Here is a 19,573-nt window from a genome sequence, read left to right as displayed (position 1 = left end):
TTATAAACTAAAGGCACTTGTTAAATACAACCTTTCCAAAATCCCTAGTCCTAGATTGCAAAGCACTGTGCAGTTTCAGGAAAACTGTAAGGACTACAACACCTCTTCATTCACTCTGCACTAGAAACAGGTTTAAATATAATAAATAATTCATTTTTCACTGCTTTCATACATGTATCTGAGGCATAGATTTTCATGTTTGCTTTATGGACAGTAAACTGAGTGACTTGTTTTCTTGCTTGTATACAACTTCACTGGTGAAGATGCCGCTAAGAATTATAGGCCTTGGCGAAGAACTGCCATTTGTCCTCGTGCGAGAGTGGAAGGGGAAAGCATCCTATTTTTCAACTATTGGTAATGTCATGCCATCCTTCATTTAACAAAACCTTCTTTGCATTTTGTTATATCTTGGTCACATAGTTGTTGGGGAACAGTCCTTGCTTCCCTCGTAATCTGCCTGTCCACCAGCCTGAGGGATCTGTGACAAGAAGAGCAGAATGAGCAATGAGGTTTTAGAAATCCTTATTTCATGTTCAGTCTCCCTCCTTTTTAGTCTTCTTTGATTTATGTCCGTTTTGTGCAGACTGGCAAAACTCTTCTACAGGTACTCCTTAGAGACCAAATGCAAAGGGCTGTGAGAGCCTGGACTGGCTAACGTTCTGGACACACTGCAAGGCCTTATCTGTTCACTGGGGGGATTGGCTTTGGAACTGCATCACTAATTGCTTTTCAGCTGATGTGCTTTAGCCGTTGTCATGGTCTTATACATGCAACCAGAGGCTATGGGGGGGGGGCACTTGAATTTGGACTCCCCAGTGGGGAATAACTGAGCAAACTAGGGTGGGCACGATATAGGTGTGATGGCTCCTCCTTACCCTACCTGTCCTAAAAGCAGACCACCTACTGCTTCAAGAAATGCAGGAGTCATTCTCCAGGAAAATGTCTAGGGAGTTAGCTGTAAAACCCCACATTAACAATAACAGTGTGCCCTGGGGAGCTTGGAGCAATTTGTTCACAAAGGACATTTAAAACCAACAAACAAAAAACCACCAACCTCTTTACTTACCTTCTTTGATTATATCAATTATGTCATTGGCATTAAAGCTAAGTTCATCTGTGTCCTGAGCATCATATGCATACAGTGCCCGGCACTGTGGTACCTGAGGCTTGGGTTTTGGATGTGGTTTAGGTCTCCCTCCAGCTGGTGGGGGCCGGTTTGTTGTCTGCCTGCGAACACTGCGGGGGGGGGGGGGGGGAGGACAAGAGTAATTGACAGGGGAAATGCTCCAAGACTGTAACTATGAATATACACTCAACCAACCCCACTGCACTTTGCTCCATTACATCACCGGGTCAGACAATGGAAAGCACTCTCTGGATTTGAGGGCCAAGCCCGCTCACTTAGATTCCCCTGTAAATATCACAGTAGTTATAGAAGAAAGACTTGTTAGGTCATAGGAGCATCCATGTGCATGGAGCAGGATATAGTCCTTTCTCCCCCCACTACGTCTCCCAGAGAGGGGCTGTAGTGCACATTACATTAGCATCGTCTGTGCCAAACGGTAGACAAAGAGGTAGGAGGTTCCAGTTCTCCAAATACTTATCTCCAGAGTAACCACATCATGTAATTCTGTGCTGCTTTACCTACATTAGTAAGCTTTGCCTTGAGCCAGAGATTGCCCACTTCAGCTCTTCTAGCACTTGTAATAAAAGAGCACTTCACAGAGGGCTCACCATTTGCCTTTCCCTGCCCCCAAACACACAAAATACATTTAAAGCTTAAGCTGCAGGGCACCCTTTGCCAGAGATTCTGCCTCTGATATAAAACGCCTTCCTTTCTCACAAGCTCACTGTTGTTCCAATGCTATGGTTAGGCAGGACAGTGATACTGCACTTGCATCAGCTCCTAGTGTCTATAGATTTTATCTGTGCTCAAATGTGAAGCACTGGGTGATGTGGTATGACGTTACTGGAGTGGCTACAATCCCTCCAAGAATCCAAGGCTAAGTGCAGGGGGGGGAGGAGAAATGAGAGGAAAGGAAAGGAGCAGGCAGGCAATGGTGGAAGAGAGTAGATATACTGTGTATATATATATATATATATATTTTAAATCACCCAGGTCCCTGGGCAATTGCCCCTTTTGCCGCCCCTGCGCCTGGCGGGCCTGGATGATGCCGTAGGAAGCATCTGGAGCAAATTAATAACAATCATTCACTCTCTTGGATTCACAGCTGCGAGTTCAGAGGAGGTTTACCTGAGCTATGAGATTTTGGTTGCAGGCGGTGTTGGATCATATTAAAGAAGTTAGTTCTGTATTAAAATCACAAATGAGTTTGATTCTCCATAGTTTAAATTCCAGGGTATTACTAATTAAGAGGTCTCTTGGTTTTTGGTACTGTTTCTCTCCCTCTCTGTGTGAAACTTGCAAGCTGCTAATTGTGTTAGTACATTCTAAGACAGAGTCTGTTTTCAAAGCAATTCTTTGTAACAACTACTACTCACACAGAGAGAGACTCAAAGCAATACTCTGTAACAACAGAAACAGCACCCAGAGACTCCCCGTCCTTTTGTTGTATTCATCTTGCTTTGTTAACAATTGTGATTAAAATAGAGATAGAGGATGTATGTGGATGGATGCTTGGTGTGGATAATAACTGAATGATCAGGGAGGTGCCAGCCGAAGAATCCAGTGTCCATCGGCCGAAGAAGGCGTCAAGTGGAAATAACCAGAGGACCCCCGGAAGGCAGACTGGAATCCACCCAACAGCCTCAAGGATGGGAGAACCAAAGAACAAGATAACATCTGGCAGCACAGAGCCGTCAGGAATGTGCCATCTGCTGATTGATTCAGCAACCGCATGATGAAGCAATTCCCATAGACTGGCATAGAAAGAAATTCCTATAAAAATGGACTCTAGAAAGTGAGAACTTTGGGGTCTGATTCTGCAAACCAACTTCCAGGAGCATCAGATGAGCATCTGACAAGGCCCTGCTCCCTCCTCGTGTCCAGGCCACCTGGCCAGTGGCTTGGCATGAGCAACTCTAAGACTGGTAACTATGATAACAACCTTGCAGAACCTGTGTGTGTGTGTGTATGAATGAATGTGTGAATAAATATGAAATTGAATGGAATGTTATAGCTATAACTAACTGCTTACTATGATTCTTTCTGTATTCACAATAAATGTGGCATTTTTCCTTTTCTCCTTTAATAAGATCCTGCTGGTTTTTATTTTATTGGTATAGCAGTGGGAGTTAGGAGGCCAGTAGGCCAGTTCTGTAGAATAAATGGATGTATACCTTAAATTGCCAGCAACAGCCCCTAAAAATTTAAGATGTGATAAAACTGGAACTCCCACCACCACCACCAGCCTTTGATGGTTCAGATAAAATTAAACCTGATTTTGAACCCCCACTCTCCCAAAAATACAACAACAAACAAGCAAACCACCACTACCCACAAAATGCCATATGTTGGGTGAGACTTTGAAAAACCAAATCCATACCACGCTGGCTTGTCCCTTGTCTGCTAGGAATAGAAACTGCATCTCTTCCTCAGGAGTATATTATTTGTGATGAAGAAGAACCCTCCAAGAACCTATGCCAGTGACTAACTTAACTTGCTGTAAAGCAGTGGCTCTCAGACTTTGTACTAGTGACCCCTTTCGCATACCAAGCCTCTGAATGTGACCCCCTTATACATGAAAAACACTTTTTAATATATTTAACACTGTTATAAATGCTGGAGGCAAAGCAGGGTTTGGGGTGGAGTCTGACAGCTCATGGCCCCTCATGTAATAATCTCACAACCCCCTGATGGGTCCTGACTCCCAGTTTGAGAACCCCTGCTGTAAAGTAACAGTGGGATTTCAAAAAATGTTATTGAATATGACAATATTCAGGAAGAGATCCCTGTAGCCTGACTCCTCTCTTTGTGGCCCTTTCCCTTGTACTTATTACTGTGAGATAAAGAGTTAAAATACCACTAACAGTTGTTGTAGCTGTGTTGGTCCCAAAATATTAGAGAAACAAGGTGGGAAAGGTAATAATATCTTTTACTGGACCAAATGCTATATGTGAGAGAAACAAGCTTTCAAGCTTACGCGGGGCTACTTCAGGTCTGCGAGGTTTTTTCCTTTGATTTTATATTTATTATTTCTCTGGTCAGCCAGTGAGAGGAGAGAATTCACAAGCTGCTCTCCCATGGATGAACGCTTGCAATTGCTATTAACATTAATGAGCAGACACAATAAGTGTACTGAGGATTGAATTCGTTAGTCAAGGATAAAAATGAAAAAGCACTTAGGTGCTTTTATTTCTGTGGTGTTTTTTCATATTACATCGAACACCTGTACAGAATAAAGGTCTTCTGGGAGCTAACACTTAAATAAAAGGTTTCAGAGTAGCAGCCGTGTTAGTCTGTATTCGCAAAAAGAAAAGGAGTACTTGTGGCACCTTAAAGACTAACCAATTTATTTGAGCATGAGCTTTCGTGAGCTACAGAATCCGATGAAGTGAGCTGTAGCTCACGAAAGCTCATGCTCAAATAAATTGGTTAGTCTCTAAGGTGCCACAAGTACTCCTTTTCTTTTTACTTAAATAAAACTGCACCGGAAGGACTTTCGTTTTCCCCCTGAACTTTTGCTTTTACTTCTGAGACCAGGCCGGAAACTAGGCACATTAACATTGGAAATGAATGATAGTTCTGTAGTTAGTCTGTGTGTATGTGTAATGTATATAAATGTGTTCCTCGGTGGATGAACTATACGGTATGTGGTCCAATAATCAAAACAGAGGGAAGCAATGAGCTCTGGATTCCAAAAGTCAAATGGGCAGGGGGAGCTGATGAACACACCAGCAGGGGACTGTTAGCTGCACCTGTTGTGAAAGAAAGCTGCAGAAGTTTCAAAAGAACTCTCCTTTGTGGCAAAGCCAAGAGTCTATTACAAAGAGTCCATGGCAGGTAACAAAGAGCTTTTTCCATATTGTTATTGAGCTGTGCAGACATTGCATCAACCCTGAATGGGTTTGTGAGAGGCCATCAGATTCTGCAAGCCCTACACCAACCTCACAAAAATCCCAAATGCCCTAGGATAGATGGCAACCCCACTTGAGGGAGAGTTATAGCTATGTGGGCACCTGGTACTCAGGTGTTACCTCTAGCTGTTCAGGCAACCACAGGTGTAGGGCTGTGCTACTGAGAGAGAATGAGGAGACAGACACTTCTGATTGGTAGAAGAGAGAATAGTAATTCAGAGACCTGATGGCAAGAGAGAACCTTCCTGGATTCAAATGCCTGTGAGAAGTTTTCTTTCCATAGCTGCAAATGCCCAGTGAAGTACTATCTGCTTTAGCCCTCCAGAAGATTACCCTTATAGTAGCCAGAATGAGAGTTTGTGTTTATTCGGTGCACAGCAGGAGATCCAACTAGCCTACTGCAATTGAAGAATTAAACTTTAACATGGCAATTCGTATCCAATTCCCTGGAATCACACAATGAGAACAAGCCTCAACACGTGCCCCAGAAAAATAATCAGGAAAACACTGGATGATATTAAGGCCTTAGTGCTTTGGAAGCCTTTCCATAGAGTGACTGTTTCTGTTACTGGCAGCATGTTTTCTAAGCCAGCTGTGCTTTGCATTGCTGAGTTTGAAAGCTTTGGCCCCAAACTCAGGCAAATCTCCCTATTTAGCCCTGGATGCCTAAATACACCTTTGTGCATTTCCCAGGGAGTTCATGCAATTTCCAAGCAATGCAAGGGGTTTGAGGCAGGCCCCATTTCTACAAGGAGACAGCCCCGCTGGAAGGAATGATTGGGAAGACAACACTTCAATGAAAGCCTCTGGGATTCCCCCCCTTCTTTACCTCCCTCTCATAGGTTTTCCTGTGGGAGGAGGCAAGCAGCCCAATTCATGTTTCCAAATACAGGTAGGACACCAGACACTTCTGATGTAATTCTGATTAGACATTTGGACAGTGCATTTGACTTAATGAGTAGTTATGAAAGATGAGTTGTAGGGACTGGAAGATTTTCCTTCACTTTGCAAGAGAAGCAAATCTGAGCTCTTTTCATTTTTACAAAAATAACAGTAAATCAAGCCAATGAAAAAAGCATATTGAATGATTGATTGAGCCCGTACTCCAGTTTTCATTAAAACAGTTTTTACATCAAAAACAAGCCGTAAAAATATTAACTGGCAACATAGAGCTAACCATATCATTCTAAGGACGCCACAGTGTGTGAAAGCCTGGCCTGGAAACCAGTAGATGGGGCTGCTTGTCATCATGTAAGACTTATTCTTCTCTAGCATAGGGAACACACACACAGCCTGGATGGACTTTTCTAGTGACTTGCAACATAGATTACAACTAGATTGCACATTGACTGATCCTGATCAGGGATTAAATTGTCATACATTGGCAAGAATTTAACTCCATTGTTTGATCAGGGCCTAATTGTGTGTTGCAACTCCAGGAGGTGCAGCCCAAGGACTGTAATCAGCAGTCCCTTACTGTACCTGTACTGGGGGAATTACCCTCCACCCCTGCATACCATTGGAGCATTCATGAACAGCATTACAGAATGTGTACAGGGGAAAGTTGCAGAGCAGTATTCTTTGCTATCCAAACCCTTCTTAAGGTTAAAAAGTTTAAATCAATTACTGGTTACTCAACTTAAGCTATCATCATCTGCTGCAAATTCCTCAGGTGACACTTGAGATCGCTCCCCACCAATTGGGCAAAATACTAGACTCCAAACTTTTCTAAATCTTACAGAAATAATATAGCACAAACTAGTTTCATACAGCAATCTTACTATCACATTTTACATGCTTGTTTGTGTTAGAGCACCCAAAATGTCTAGAAATCAAACAGTCCATCATTTGGACTTTTGTTTTATTTCCATATCTTAAAACATTACCATACCTTTGTGTCTGTGGATGTGCTCCTGTCCTCCCTTTATAACTACCAGATGATTATTGCAGTGCTGTTTACTCTCTCATTCTGCCCTGTTTCAGCTTGCCAAAATCATGACCACCCCACTCCCAAAGAATCAAATAATTCAGTCATGCCATGCTCTTGCAAAGACCTCCATTGGCTTCCTACTTCTGGAAAACTGTTTACACAAACCTCTAGAGCTCACTCTGGTGAAGCCTCTCCAAATAATTACTGGAATTCTTAACCCCTTCAAGGTCTGAGCACACTTTATCCTCACCAACAGTACACTGCTTCTTCCAGGCATTCTCCCCTCCTCCTTCATTTGAAATTCCATATCAGCCTGCCTTTCGCAAGAGACCAACAATAAGAGATATATGGCTGCTCCCTCACACTCCGGATGCAATTACCGCTGTGTCTGCTTGTGGTTTTTCTACCCATGAGTCCATGCAGTTTTCAGAGCAAACTAGAAAAACATTTCATAAGTTGGAGATGGTGGGTTTTTAAAAAAAGTCTGCCCCCACCCTAATTGGGAAGGCAAGGGGACATTTCTGTGTTAGAAAAGTCAAATAATAAAAATAAAGCTTTGACATCAAATCTAAACATCCTGGTACTCTTGGGCAATACGTATAAAGCAAATGGTCTTTTTCATTCCATGCCCCTGGCCTTAGGACTTCACTCCCTGGTATGGCAAAAGGGAATTCTTCATTCAGCTACCTCAAGACTAAACCTACAATACTGCTTTTTAATGCACGTAAAGCACCATGAAATGGTTATATTCTGAGGGCTAGCTTGGGGTGTATCTGTTTACAAGTCAGCTTCACTGAGATGAAAGTGTCATTTACACAGTTACCCCAGGAGTATTACTATATGGCTCACTCTAGCTTTTCTGCTAAATAGACACCTTTAATATTGATATAATATGGTAGCAACTAGAGACCGTAGTCATAGATGATCAGGGCTCTGTTGTGCTAGGCAACAGACAGACACATCACAATGAGATGGATGGACACTATGCTATATTGCACATGCATTTCATGTATCTTAACTATTAACCAAATTTCAAAGGTAAGTGTTTTATTATTTAACTCACATTATCCCATTTGATGCAGCTTGTCCAGGAAGAATACTACAGAGGAACAGATTTAACCAAGAATAAATTGACATGCAGTCATGAGGATCCTTACACAAAGTAACAAAGGAAAATGTAAGGTGTTAATGAACAAAGAATGTTGGTATTCTTACTATACAAGTTGGAGTTTACTTGAGGAGTTGACATGATGTCAAATTAGTGTCTATCATTTGTTTCTTAGGTGTTGGTCATAAAACATCATGCAAATAAAAAGAAAGCTCTTAAGGCTGTAGAAGAGAATTCAATATTAAAGGGTTTTTTTGGCAGGGGGCAGGGCTGATAAGAACCCATTATACAGAAAAGGTGCACAGAAGGGAAAATGTGCTGAACGTTAGTGGAGCAGGAAGATAGAATAGATTATCTCATCTAATCTAATCTACAGGGACATATGAATACATATTAAATTTGTGTGTAGGACCAGAAATCCCCTACTTGGCACTGCAGAACAACAATCTCCAGTGCAATGGGAATTCAGCTTAACTTCTCTTGGCATAGAAAGTCAATTGGCTCTATGTACGTTTACAGTTTTTGATGCATCATGTAATAAAATTACCTCTCTCATATATGGTGAGGATGAATTATTTTGTAAACTGCCTGGACAAAGAAAAGAGCTAAACAAAGTACTGTGCTAAGTATCATCATAGGGCAAATAGAACAGCATTGAATGGACAAAGAGAGGTGGCTAGCCATCACCTAAAGACCATCTTAAACTGGAGGGACTAAAGCAGATCACCCGCACATCCTCTAAAAACTTCCCTGTACTGGGTGGCATGGCTGCTTGTCTATAACGCTGAAGTGTACCAGATGGGTGACTGAGCTGCTCCACCACTACATGGGTCAAACGAGGGGTGTTTGACTGACTCTAAGGGTCTACACAGCAACTAGACACTCGCAGTTGGCCTATGCCAACTGGTTATGGGGCTCTGGCTGCAGGGCTGCTGTGTAGACTTCCTGTCTCAGACTGCATCCTGAGCTCTGGGACCCTCCCACCCTGCCTGCCCTCTGAAGGCCACCTTGCAGTGGTGAGAGGAAGTGAGTTGCCCACCCATCCCCGATGAGAGATCCTGGAAAACAGGAGGGGTCAGGATAGAGGCTGGGCAAAAGTTCAACCCAATCCCTATTTTTCCCAAGCCATCCTTAATACAAACTATACATTTGGCAAAATGATTCTGTGTCGGGCTGAGACCTTGGATAACAAATTACAGCCCAGAGCATAATTGTTATGACTGAGTTTTAAATGTCTGTAAATAGAGAGTAGCAATGGAAAGGCTCAAGTGACCTTACACATAGCAGTGTGACTACACCAGGACAGCCGGGGTGGGATGGGGTAGGAAGATTGCTACTAAAGCAAGCCCTTCCGATTCTCTTAGTTTGAGAAATTCATAGTCTTTTTAAGCAAAATATCTGGTGTGGCAGCATCTTCGTTTTTACTTTAACCTTTTGTTCTATCTTCAGGGGATGGTTGGGACCCAGCCAGTATGGTCAGTGAGAGCTCAAACTCTGCAACGAGTCAGTCAGAACAACTGTGAAGCACCTGGCTAACTGCTGCCAGCTGGCCACTTGCTGTGGTGGGCTGGGTTAAATGACCCACCTCCCTTAAGAGGAAGACAAGAATCTATTGCAAGGGGTTGGGGGAGAGAGACTCTGTTTGGGGGAGGAGAGTCTGGGAAAAAGGGGTGGGGTATTCACTGGGTGAAAGGGAATTCATTTTGATGACAATGGTCCCTATTACTATCTAAGTGTAATTGACCCTATCTACTCTTCCTATACTAATAGAAACTTAAACTAATCCAGCACTCATTATTCCAAGGTACCTCAGAGTCAGTGACTTAAAGCTACATAAAATATTTGAAAAGCTGCTTTCAATGAGAAAGACTGAGCTCAAATTATATGAAAAGATACTAACAGACTTGACTCATTGTTCCCTAACCAAAGTGATAGTCACTGAAGCGGCAGACAGCTCCATTCCAAAAGAGCAGCTGTCCATTTGTCCTCTAGAAGATCCAAGGTACCCAACCTCTCCTGTTTGCTAGGTAGGAAGTGATCATGGGATTTCTGGAAAATTGTGGGCTAGAGCAGGGGTGGCCAACCTTAGCCTGAGAAGGAGCCAGAATTTACCAATGTACATTGCCAAAGAGCCGCAGTAATACTTCAGCAGCTCCCCCACCCACCGGCAGCCCCACTGATCAGCACCTCCCCCTGCCCCTCCTGATCAGCTGTTTCATGGCATGCAGGAGGCTCTGGGGGGGGAGGAGCAAGGGCATGGCAGGCTCAGGGGAGGGGGCGGGAAGGGCTGGAGGGGCAGGGCCTGTGGCAGAGCCAGGGGTTGAGCCGTGAGCACCCCCTGGCACATTGGAAAGCTGGTGCCTGTAGCTCCAGCCCCGGAGTCGGTGCCTAGACAAGGAGCCGCATAGTAACTTCTGAAGAGCCGCATGGGGCTCCGGAGCCACAGGCTGGCCACCCCTGGGCTAGAGGATTCCGGCTGTTATCATCCTAAACATGCTGTGTTCCTTTATAATAGCCTCCAGTGGAAACCTGAGCAAGCATGTGGCTAGAGTACAGCATGGAGCACTGTAGATTTCTTGCAAGTGTTATAATTCACAGAAGACATATGCGAGAGTGCTTGTTACAGGTACTGTCGAGATAGGCTAAACCATACTAAGTAATTGCCAAAAAAATCACCAGTGTGTGAAGTGCAGCCTGCGGCCAGATGCATCCTGGGGCTGCCCCATATTTTTCATATGGAGATTAACCCAATGAAACAAAGTCTCATAAAGTAATGCTCCATCTTGATCTGTGATAATCTCCAATATTGTAATTTCTGAACCACACTTCTATTTATTAAAAAGAATAGGATGCCTACAAAATACTCCATTTTGTACAATTTGGGCTTCTGGAAAGTTGTCAGCATAGCCCTCCACTGAGCAAAATTTGCATCTCTGCTCTTCCTCACCCATTCTAAGGGAACACCATGTCTCACACAGGACCAAAATCAGCATGGAGACTTAAGAACAACAGTATGTCAAAACGCATCCTGGACAATGCCATTTTAAGCAGTGAAGTAACAATACAAACTAACAGTTCGGGAGGAAATTCCCCCCCGCCCCCCCCCCCCCCAGACACTGGCGGGCTGTTGAGGAATACTCAAAAATTTATTTTAATAGGCTGCAGCCGACAGAGGGGAACCTGTATCAACTGTCACCAAGCCCAATTATTAACACTTCCTGACAGCAGATTTGTTTTTTATTTACACAAGTCATAACTGCTTTGGTATTTGAATGTACTGTGGGTCATCTGGATCTCAGTCACACCACAACTATCTCACTAAAAGGAATTAGGGAGCTGCATGCATGGAAATATGCAGAGTGATTATTCATGATCAGATCTGTTTTACAATACTCAAAGAGGCAAGAGCCTTTGAATCTGAAAATCAGCTGGCATTAACATTCCCACTAAAGCAAAGCTCCACTAATGTGCAAAAAAGCAGAGTAGAAAGATCTCAGAGGAGAAATTGTTTAGTCACTGTAATGAAGACTAAGTATATTGTGTTTAAATATTTATTAAATTGTGATTTCAGCGCTTGGGAAAGGTGCTAAACTGTTATCCTGGAGACTGAAGACTTCTGTTTATCCATATAACAGTGACAATATGGACAGCAGTTGTGCAAGCTTTCCCCGCACTAGAGCAATGAGGGGAAAGCTAGGGTTGAGTGGGTAGTTCAGTCTCCATTGCCGATTTTGCCCTTGGTCACTCTGAACTTCTTCTTTGCCAACTGTGGTGGTGATGGGACTGGTGGTTTTGCTGATGGGAACACCCGTCCATTGGGAAATGCATAGACACCATAGGCCATCTGGCAATGAGTTTGGACCAACAAATTTATTGTGGTATAATCATTTGCAACTATTTAGAATAGCTTATTCATAATTGAAAACAAAAGAAATCTCTATTACTGATTTCAGCTGATAAAACCTCAGCACCACTGTCAAGAAGGAGAAATTTTTCCCTAGTGCATGTAGTTGTCATAGTAACAGATTATAGAAAGATATTACTTTTTTTAAACAAGTGATTCTGAGATATTTCTCTTACTGTTGACACCAAAAAATGTAACCTGGACATCACTTCCTGTTACTTCTCTTTGGTTATCGAGTCATTTCCATCTCAAGTGTGAGCAAAGATATTTGGTACCATCTCATCCATACAATGTACAGGTCACCAGTAATCTAATAAATCCCTGAAGAAGCAATTGGCAATGTGTACATCACCAGTTTACACTTCTGAGTCAGTAACATGTTACTTTCCCAAAGTAACTGTAACAACCCTAACTGCATATTTGACTTGAGTATGATCATTATTTAATACTGTATATCTGTATATCTAGATTATTGTCTGATAGTCAGTTTCAATGTAGGAGATAGGGGCAGGACATCACAGAGTTGGATATAGCTTCCCCAATTCTCTGCCTTGTGCAGCTCTAGTCCCAGTGCTGGAATTGAGACTATTCTAATCCACACCAGCTGCCAAAGGTCACTAAGGGACTGTGTGCCGGCTGAGAATTGCTTGACAGCGGTGGTCCTCAAGCCATACTCCCTGCCCTTCCTGGTATGCTCCCTGTAAAGGGACTAGGAATGGCTGGATATGCCAGTTGAGAGCACCCCCCAGCTGTCCAGATATCGCCAGTATTCAGGCTCTTTACATTGCACCTCCTGAGTGCAAAGGAGACAAATTGGGGTGGAATTAATATGCCCCTAATTTCACCAATAAAATCAGTTTCCTGCCATGAATTATCCTGCCATTCTTCCCCCACCAAAAAAATATTAAAAAAAAATCATCAATCTCATATGGAGTGTATAATGAAAATAAGATAGTATTAAAGAGAGAATACTGTCTCGTGGTTGGAACAGAGGATTGGGAGTAAGAATTCCTGGGTTCTGACAGTTGCTGGGAGACAGAGGCAAAGTGAGCTATGCTCACTGTTTACCCATTCATAAAATGGGTACGAAAATCTCTCTTGTACAGGGGAGTGGAGGCTTAATTAAGTCTGTAAAATGCTTTGGGAGTCTTTAGTAGGTACTGTGCAAGTACATGATTTTAGCATTGTGAATACTGGAACTGGTTCACATTGACTCCATGGTGAATGGATTATGGACTTGAGCCCACGATTATTCTGCATGTGGAAATCCTATGGAAGTCAATGGGACACCTGAGCGCAGCTTAATGCCATGATTTGGCCATGTATGCAAACAATATAATTTCACCAGTAATGAATAATTTAAGTCCAGGAACCTCTTTATAATGATCAGGCCCTTCTTTCTTTGAAAGAGTCTCCACATAAAAGCTTACCCAGCAGCCCCTTGGTCAGGCACCTTGAGGAAGTCCAGACTTTCTGGTTGGTGTGAAGTCTTGTCTGATCCCGCCGACAGTTGCTGTGGTAAAGGTGGGCGCACCATAGTTGTATACAGGTTCTTCTGACTGGCTCGTTGGTTTGCTGGAGTGTGAGGATGTGGCACAAATTGTGGGCTTTTTATCAGTCCATTTTGATGGTGACCTAGAAGTATAAAAAAGCATGAACCCATGACGTACAACTGTGAGAATAAGGCGGCCTCCTTTCTGCAGTGTTCAGCTTTGTCTGCAGTTCCACTGTCAATTATCACTTGGACTCAACTTTCAAGGAATTTGAAAACTCAGAGCAAAATTCAGCAGAGATCCCCAACTTTGCTCTGTACATAGGCCAGAGTTACTGAAAACTCATCCTAAGACCCTTGTTTAAGGGTTCATGACCCCTGTTTAAGTTTCAGGTATGTGATAAAACTCTAAATGATCACTGGGATTTGCAAAGCTCTTGGTTTAGCAAAACCATGCATTTTTGATCTTGGCTGCTGTTTAACCTTAGCCCTTGTGTTTTAAAACCATTGCATGGGGGTTTAGCCATCTGTGGCTTCCCAGTAAAGACAATGGACTTCCAATGGCTTCAATGGACTTTGGGTCAGGCCTTTGATCTTCCTAAAGTTAAAGGGAGTCAGATGGGGAAAACCCTATAGAGCTCTCTGAACACTGGCTTTATTACACCTTACAAATCAACATTATTTTAAATAAAAAGGTTTTTATTTAAAATAATGTTGATTTAAATGTTTGCCCGTTTAACAGAAGCACTAAATGATAGAAAAGGTGTATTCAGATGCTTTCTGACTCTCTCACAGATCAAATAGTGGCTCCTATTTTGGATTTTGCATGTGATAATATGGGCAATGAGAAACTTAATTTGACAGAGTTTACTCATGATCAGGAGGGACTTATGAAAATTATTTACTGCATGTGTGTGTGTAACTAATCAGTCACTCACATTTACCATCCTCCACTGATGTTGCATGGTACAGCATGAGGCATGAAGTTAAAGGCAATGCTTGGTCTTATACACATTAGAGACTGTGCTGGCCTGCACAGAGCCCTGCAGGAGGTGTGCTGCCTTTACCTGTCCTTGAACCACGGTGCAGCACTTCACACGCCCTTCCAGAAAACTTGCCTCTAAAACACACTTAAAAAAAAACAAAACAAAAAAAAAACCACCTACCTACCTCTGAGCTCATTGCAGAAGAAGTTACTTGCCTGTAACCGGAGGTTCTTCGAGATGTGTGGTCCCTATTTGGATTCCAAACATGGGTGCATATGGCATGCCTGTGCACCCATGTTTGGAATCCACATACGGACTATCACTCGAAGAATCAGGGCTTATGAGCTCAATCCTGCATTCCTTCCATGCCCCAAACTCCCACTAAATTAAATCAAAGCAGGACTGGGCAATACATGCATCACCATCCGGTGACCCTCTCCACTCCCCGAATGGAGTTAAAAGCAGTGGCCAGCTGGACAACTAGCACACTGAAGAATCACAGTGATGAAATAGGAGTTCATTCATTAGTATTTCCTCATGACACTGGGTCCTGGAAGAGTTTACAGAAAATCTAGGACATACTGGCCTTCCATTGACATTGCATGACCTTCAGTTCCTAACAGTTCCCCTGATACTATGGCAGCAGTTTAAGTCCCACCCTTTTTCAGGATCCTATATTCTAAAAAATAAATTCTAGCACCAATGTGTCAATCTAGACTATTAGATAAAATCTAGTTTTATCTTATCTTTTATGGACATCTCTATTAAGGTTTATTTTAAAGTAAATGCATACACAGGAATGTGTGCATCTGTAGTCCCATTATGATTTTAAAATGGTCATGAATACATTGGAATCTCTCTTATGTGGCAACTCAAGAGGCTGACAAACAGTCTGCTTTCCCCCACTTGTGGGGCAAGTAGAATTGTACTTAGTGGCTGGAATTTTCATCAGAGACTAAGGATTTAGGTCCCCAAATCACATGGCGCCTAATTTCCTTTGACAATCCCAGTCTATCTGTTTGGAATACTCTGTGATGTTTTCTTAACACAGTAGGTTGCCTAATAAGGGTGGTTTCTTGTACAGGTGTACCAATAAGGAACACACTGCAAGAGCAGCAGATAGTTTTTGTATGTTAACTGGCTATTTAAAAAATCTTTTTTCTTTTTTAAACAAAAAATCTTGAAGTGACCTAGTACAGATCTGGAGGGATGTCAGGTGTTCAGCCTGCCTCTGAGAGGCTTCACAAGGGAGAATGAGGCAACTCAGGTTCACCTTGGACTAATTAACTCACTGAGTAACTATGAAGTAGTTAATTAGGCAGGGAAGCACCTGGGCATGATAAAAGGGAAGGCAGTGAGGAAGAAGGGGGAAACTAGGAGAACAGGGTGTTCCTAGGGAGTGTAGGAAGAACAGTCTTCTACAGAGAAAGCATCTGGGGATACCTAATGAGGGGGGGACACTAGCAATAGAAACCCAGGGAGAATGCTCCTGGGTGGGAGAGTTTTCAGCAGGAAACCATAAGCTGTCCTGAAGAAGGGTCCTTCTGGTTCGGCCTCCATGGGAGGACCTTGACCCAAAAGGAGGGACTATTCCCCAGCTATTGCCAAGAAGAGCCCTGACTCCAGAAGAGGGTTCTGGGTCATGAAAGCCTTGCTGCTGATAAGGGGCTTGGATGTAACTTGGGTTGATGGATTAAGACTGACTCAGCCCATCTTCCCTACAGATGCAGAGCGGGAGGTCTCTTCATGTGATGTTCTGCCTTTGGGGTTGAATAAAGTAGATCACCGCATGTTTGCTGTGATAGTCAGTAGTGTGCAGAGTTGAACCCTAGACGGATATCAGTAGGGTCTCTTATTTTCACTTGTACCCTTACTCTAAATTACTCTTATTTGTTACAAACTCGCAGGACAGAACAATATTTTGTTCCCTAATCCTTCCCAAGATTTCTTTGCAAAATGCTCCCTTTAAATGAGAAGCAGCCACTTAGCATTATCCTTTTTTTCCTGAAATACTAACAGTAACCTTCATGTCTAAAGCTGAGCCAGATCACTAAATTAAACACAATTCTAAGGGGGTGATGTTCAAGATACAAACTTCTGCGGGAGTTCCTCCTTCAGGGAAACTGAGACAAAGATGCAATGATGGGCTGTCAGAGGGTGTCACCTGGGTGAGGTCCCCCATTACACCCATATTTGCTATTGAACTGTGGATGCTCCAGAGCATAGGGGCCACTACAAGATCTAAACTCAATGTGGCTGTCCTTTGCATTCCTGATTCTTAAACACTGACAAAAGTGTTTGCAACTGTTGTTAAAATTAAACAAGCTGCTGCTGGCTTGACTTTTCATGTAACCCTGAACAAATATTTACTGCCTAATTACAAACATCCGGAAGCACTGTTTTGTAAAAGAAATGTTGATCCAATCTTAACTACTGCAGTGCAAGAATCCAATTGCTTAATTGTTGTAAACAGGCATGGCATCTTGGAAAACAATTCCACGCAATCCTTTGCCTGAGACACACACTGAACTTTGTCTTGCCTAAGTTAGTACTGTATGATTTAAACTTTTATTATTTAATCTGGCAAAGAGTGTCTGCTTTAGACATGAAGTTTTCTCCTAGCATTGTACTTCTTTTCTAAGATAAGTGGTTGCTCCTTATTGAAAAAGGACATTTTGGAAAGAAATCTTGGGACGTGTTAGGTAAATGAAATAGCGTTCTTTCCTGTAAACTCATACTCTAATTTCTTATTTTAAGGGCAAAAATGAAAATAACAGACACAGTTTAGTGACATCAATCTAGGATTCAACTTTGCACCCTACTTAATAGCACAGCTAACATGAAGGGAACTAGTTTATTCAACCCCAAGGGGAGAACGTCTCATGGAGAGACTGCATCTTCTGCACCTACGTACTGGCACAGCTCACGTGCATTAGCATATACGAAAGCTGTTGCATAACAGGAAGGAAATGAGGCATAACTCCAGTTCCATTATGCGTGGTAGTGAGAGCGCAGTGACAAGGCTGAGTATTGTCTAGTCCTGTGCTGTGTGTATATATTGTGTCCTAAAATGGAAGATGCATTGAAGCAACTGCACATTCAGTGTTCTGTAGCAAGAGGCTATATATATTGGCATCCATGACAATTGACATGAGACACCTCCAGCTGAACACTAGTCTCAGAGTAAGTGCCAGTGGATTTGAAGGACGGGTTTGATATAACGCCTGTCACACTGAGGAGCCTAATTAAACATGCAAATTTCAGTTAGGGTGATTTCAAAAATACTTTTAGAACTGAAGGGAAAAAACCCCCACTGCAAAGCGTTCTGGAGAATGATGCCCAGCTGCGACATCAAAGAAAGAAACTGAATCTGGAATGCTGCCTTAGCCAAAGTGCAAGATAACTTACCTGGGGGAGGTGGAGCAGCCCTCATGGGGTAATTCTGACTTTGAGTCCTCTGGGAATACCCTCGGCTTTGGGTAATGTTCCGTCTCGTGGGGCCTAAAATAAACACACTAAACTCTGTCAGATTGCAGTCCTCTGTGTAGCATTCAGTAAACAAGTCCTTATGCTGAATGTCAGATCCTCATTCTTGATCAGAGGGAGCCAGGTGAAATTCAGGTTTTGGCCAAGTTGTGGTTAGCATAGCACACGAAGGCCTGGGGGATCAAAGGTAACTTAATGCCATTTTAACAAACTCACCCAGTCCTGGGGTCAGCTGTGGTCCAGGTGAGCTTTAATCATAAACCTGGTCTAAAGTGGCACCCAACTCTCATTAGCCCCAAGGAATGTTCCAAAAGCGAGGGAGGGCTGGCATAATGGTGCTTCAAACACACCCTTTTGTCTAGTAATTTCTTTATTCTGTAAGTCCACTATGCCAAGGGTTACTGCAGCTCTGTGCCACTAGAAGATTCTCCCTTGTCAGAATCCTTCACCAGTTAGTTCTATGGCTCCTTTGCACCACTGGAGTGGCACAAGCTGGCCATATTGTGGCTGAGAGCTCACCTTCTGTTTTTGAATTAAAGGGCTATAGAGAAAATTGTGTGTGTGTGTTAAGGGAGCATGAGAGGTAGAGGGCGGTACTCCACAGCTGTAAGAACATAGGAACAAAGCAGGCTAAATATGGTTTGAAAATAACTCATGATGTGCACAAGACTTAAGCTCCTGTTTGAGAGGCTATAACATTTGACAACAGGTTATTACAAGGTCTGTTACATCTGTGGCTCTTCCTTACCCGAATGGAGCAGGGAACAATGCAAATGGGGCTCCCCCCTGCTGTCTTCAGAACCCCCTTACATGAGGAAGGAAGGCTTCACAGCACAGAGGTACTCTGAGGCAAAGCTAATGCATCCTCAGGAACTATTACATTTGGAGCGGATTCCTTGCTGTTGTATCACTCCATAATTTGCTACTGGCACCTTTTTCTCCTAGCCCTGCCTGCCCCTCTCCTCAGACATGGATCCGCAAACCAGAGAAGGGTTCTCTGTGGATTTTGTGGAAGAGGGTGCCCTTTGTGGATGGGATGAATGTCTGATCTGCCACTTGTGTTCTGTCCCATGCTGCAAGACTAGATTTCTTATGTCCCAGGGCCATGAGTTTCAGAGGCATCCACTAGCAGTCAGTGTGCACTGCTGAATTAACAGTGAATCCAACAAAGGCTTTACAAGGAGATGCAAGTATGTTGCAGCGTTACAGTCTGCAACCTACTCTTCCTGTAAATGCCACAGAGAAACAAAGAACATAGGGTTCAGAGTAACAGCCGTGTTAGTCTGTATTCGCAAAAAGAAAAGGAGTACTTGTGGCACCTTAGAGACTAACCAATTTATTTGAGCATGAGCTTTCGTGAGCTACAGCTCACTTCATCGGATGCATACCATGGAAACTGCAGCAGACTTTATATATACACAGAAATCATAAAACAATACCTCCTCCCACCCCACTGTCCTGCTGGTAATAGCTTATCTAAAGTGATCATCAAGTTGGGCCATTTCCAGCACAAATCCAGGTTTTCTCACCCTCCACCTCCCCCCCCCCCACACACAAACTCACTCTCCTGCTGGTAATAGCCCATCCAAAGTGATAACTCCCTACACAATGTGCATGATAATCAAGGTGG

The 19,573-nt window shown here is 43.0% G+C and overlaps 1 protein-coding gene across 1 annotated transcript in view; it reads right to left on the bottom strand.

The window, feature by feature from the left end:
- Positions 1-339: 339 nt before the first annotated feature.
- The window catches only part of MYO1E (myosin IE), a 140,234-nt gene continuing 121,000 nt past the window's right edge, over positions 340-19,573 (bottom strand). The window contains exons 25-28 of the mRNA XM_084640799.1: positions 17,866-17,958; positions 13,410-13,614; positions 1,067-1,236; positions 340-478 (exon numbers count right to left, since the gene is read on the bottom strand). Coding sequence (XP_084496925.1) covers positions 402-478; positions 1,067-1,236; positions 13,410-13,614; positions 17,866-17,958 — 545 coding nt within the window. The 3' untranslated portion in view covers positions 340-401. The remainder of the gene's footprint in view (positions 479-1,066; positions 1,237-13,409; positions 13,615-17,865; positions 17,959-19,573) is intronic.

This window comes from Lepidochelys olivacea (genome assembly GCF_965140295.1).
Source record: "Lepidochelys olivacea isolate rLepOli2 genome assembly, chromosome: 10".
In the NCBI taxonomy this organism is placed as follows: domain Eukaryota; kingdom Metazoa; phylum Chordata; order Testudines; family Cheloniidae; genus Lepidochelys; species Lepidochelys olivacea.
The sequence above is the reverse complement of the archived record's forward strand: the minus strand, read 5'-3'. Positions and strand labels throughout refer to the sequence as shown.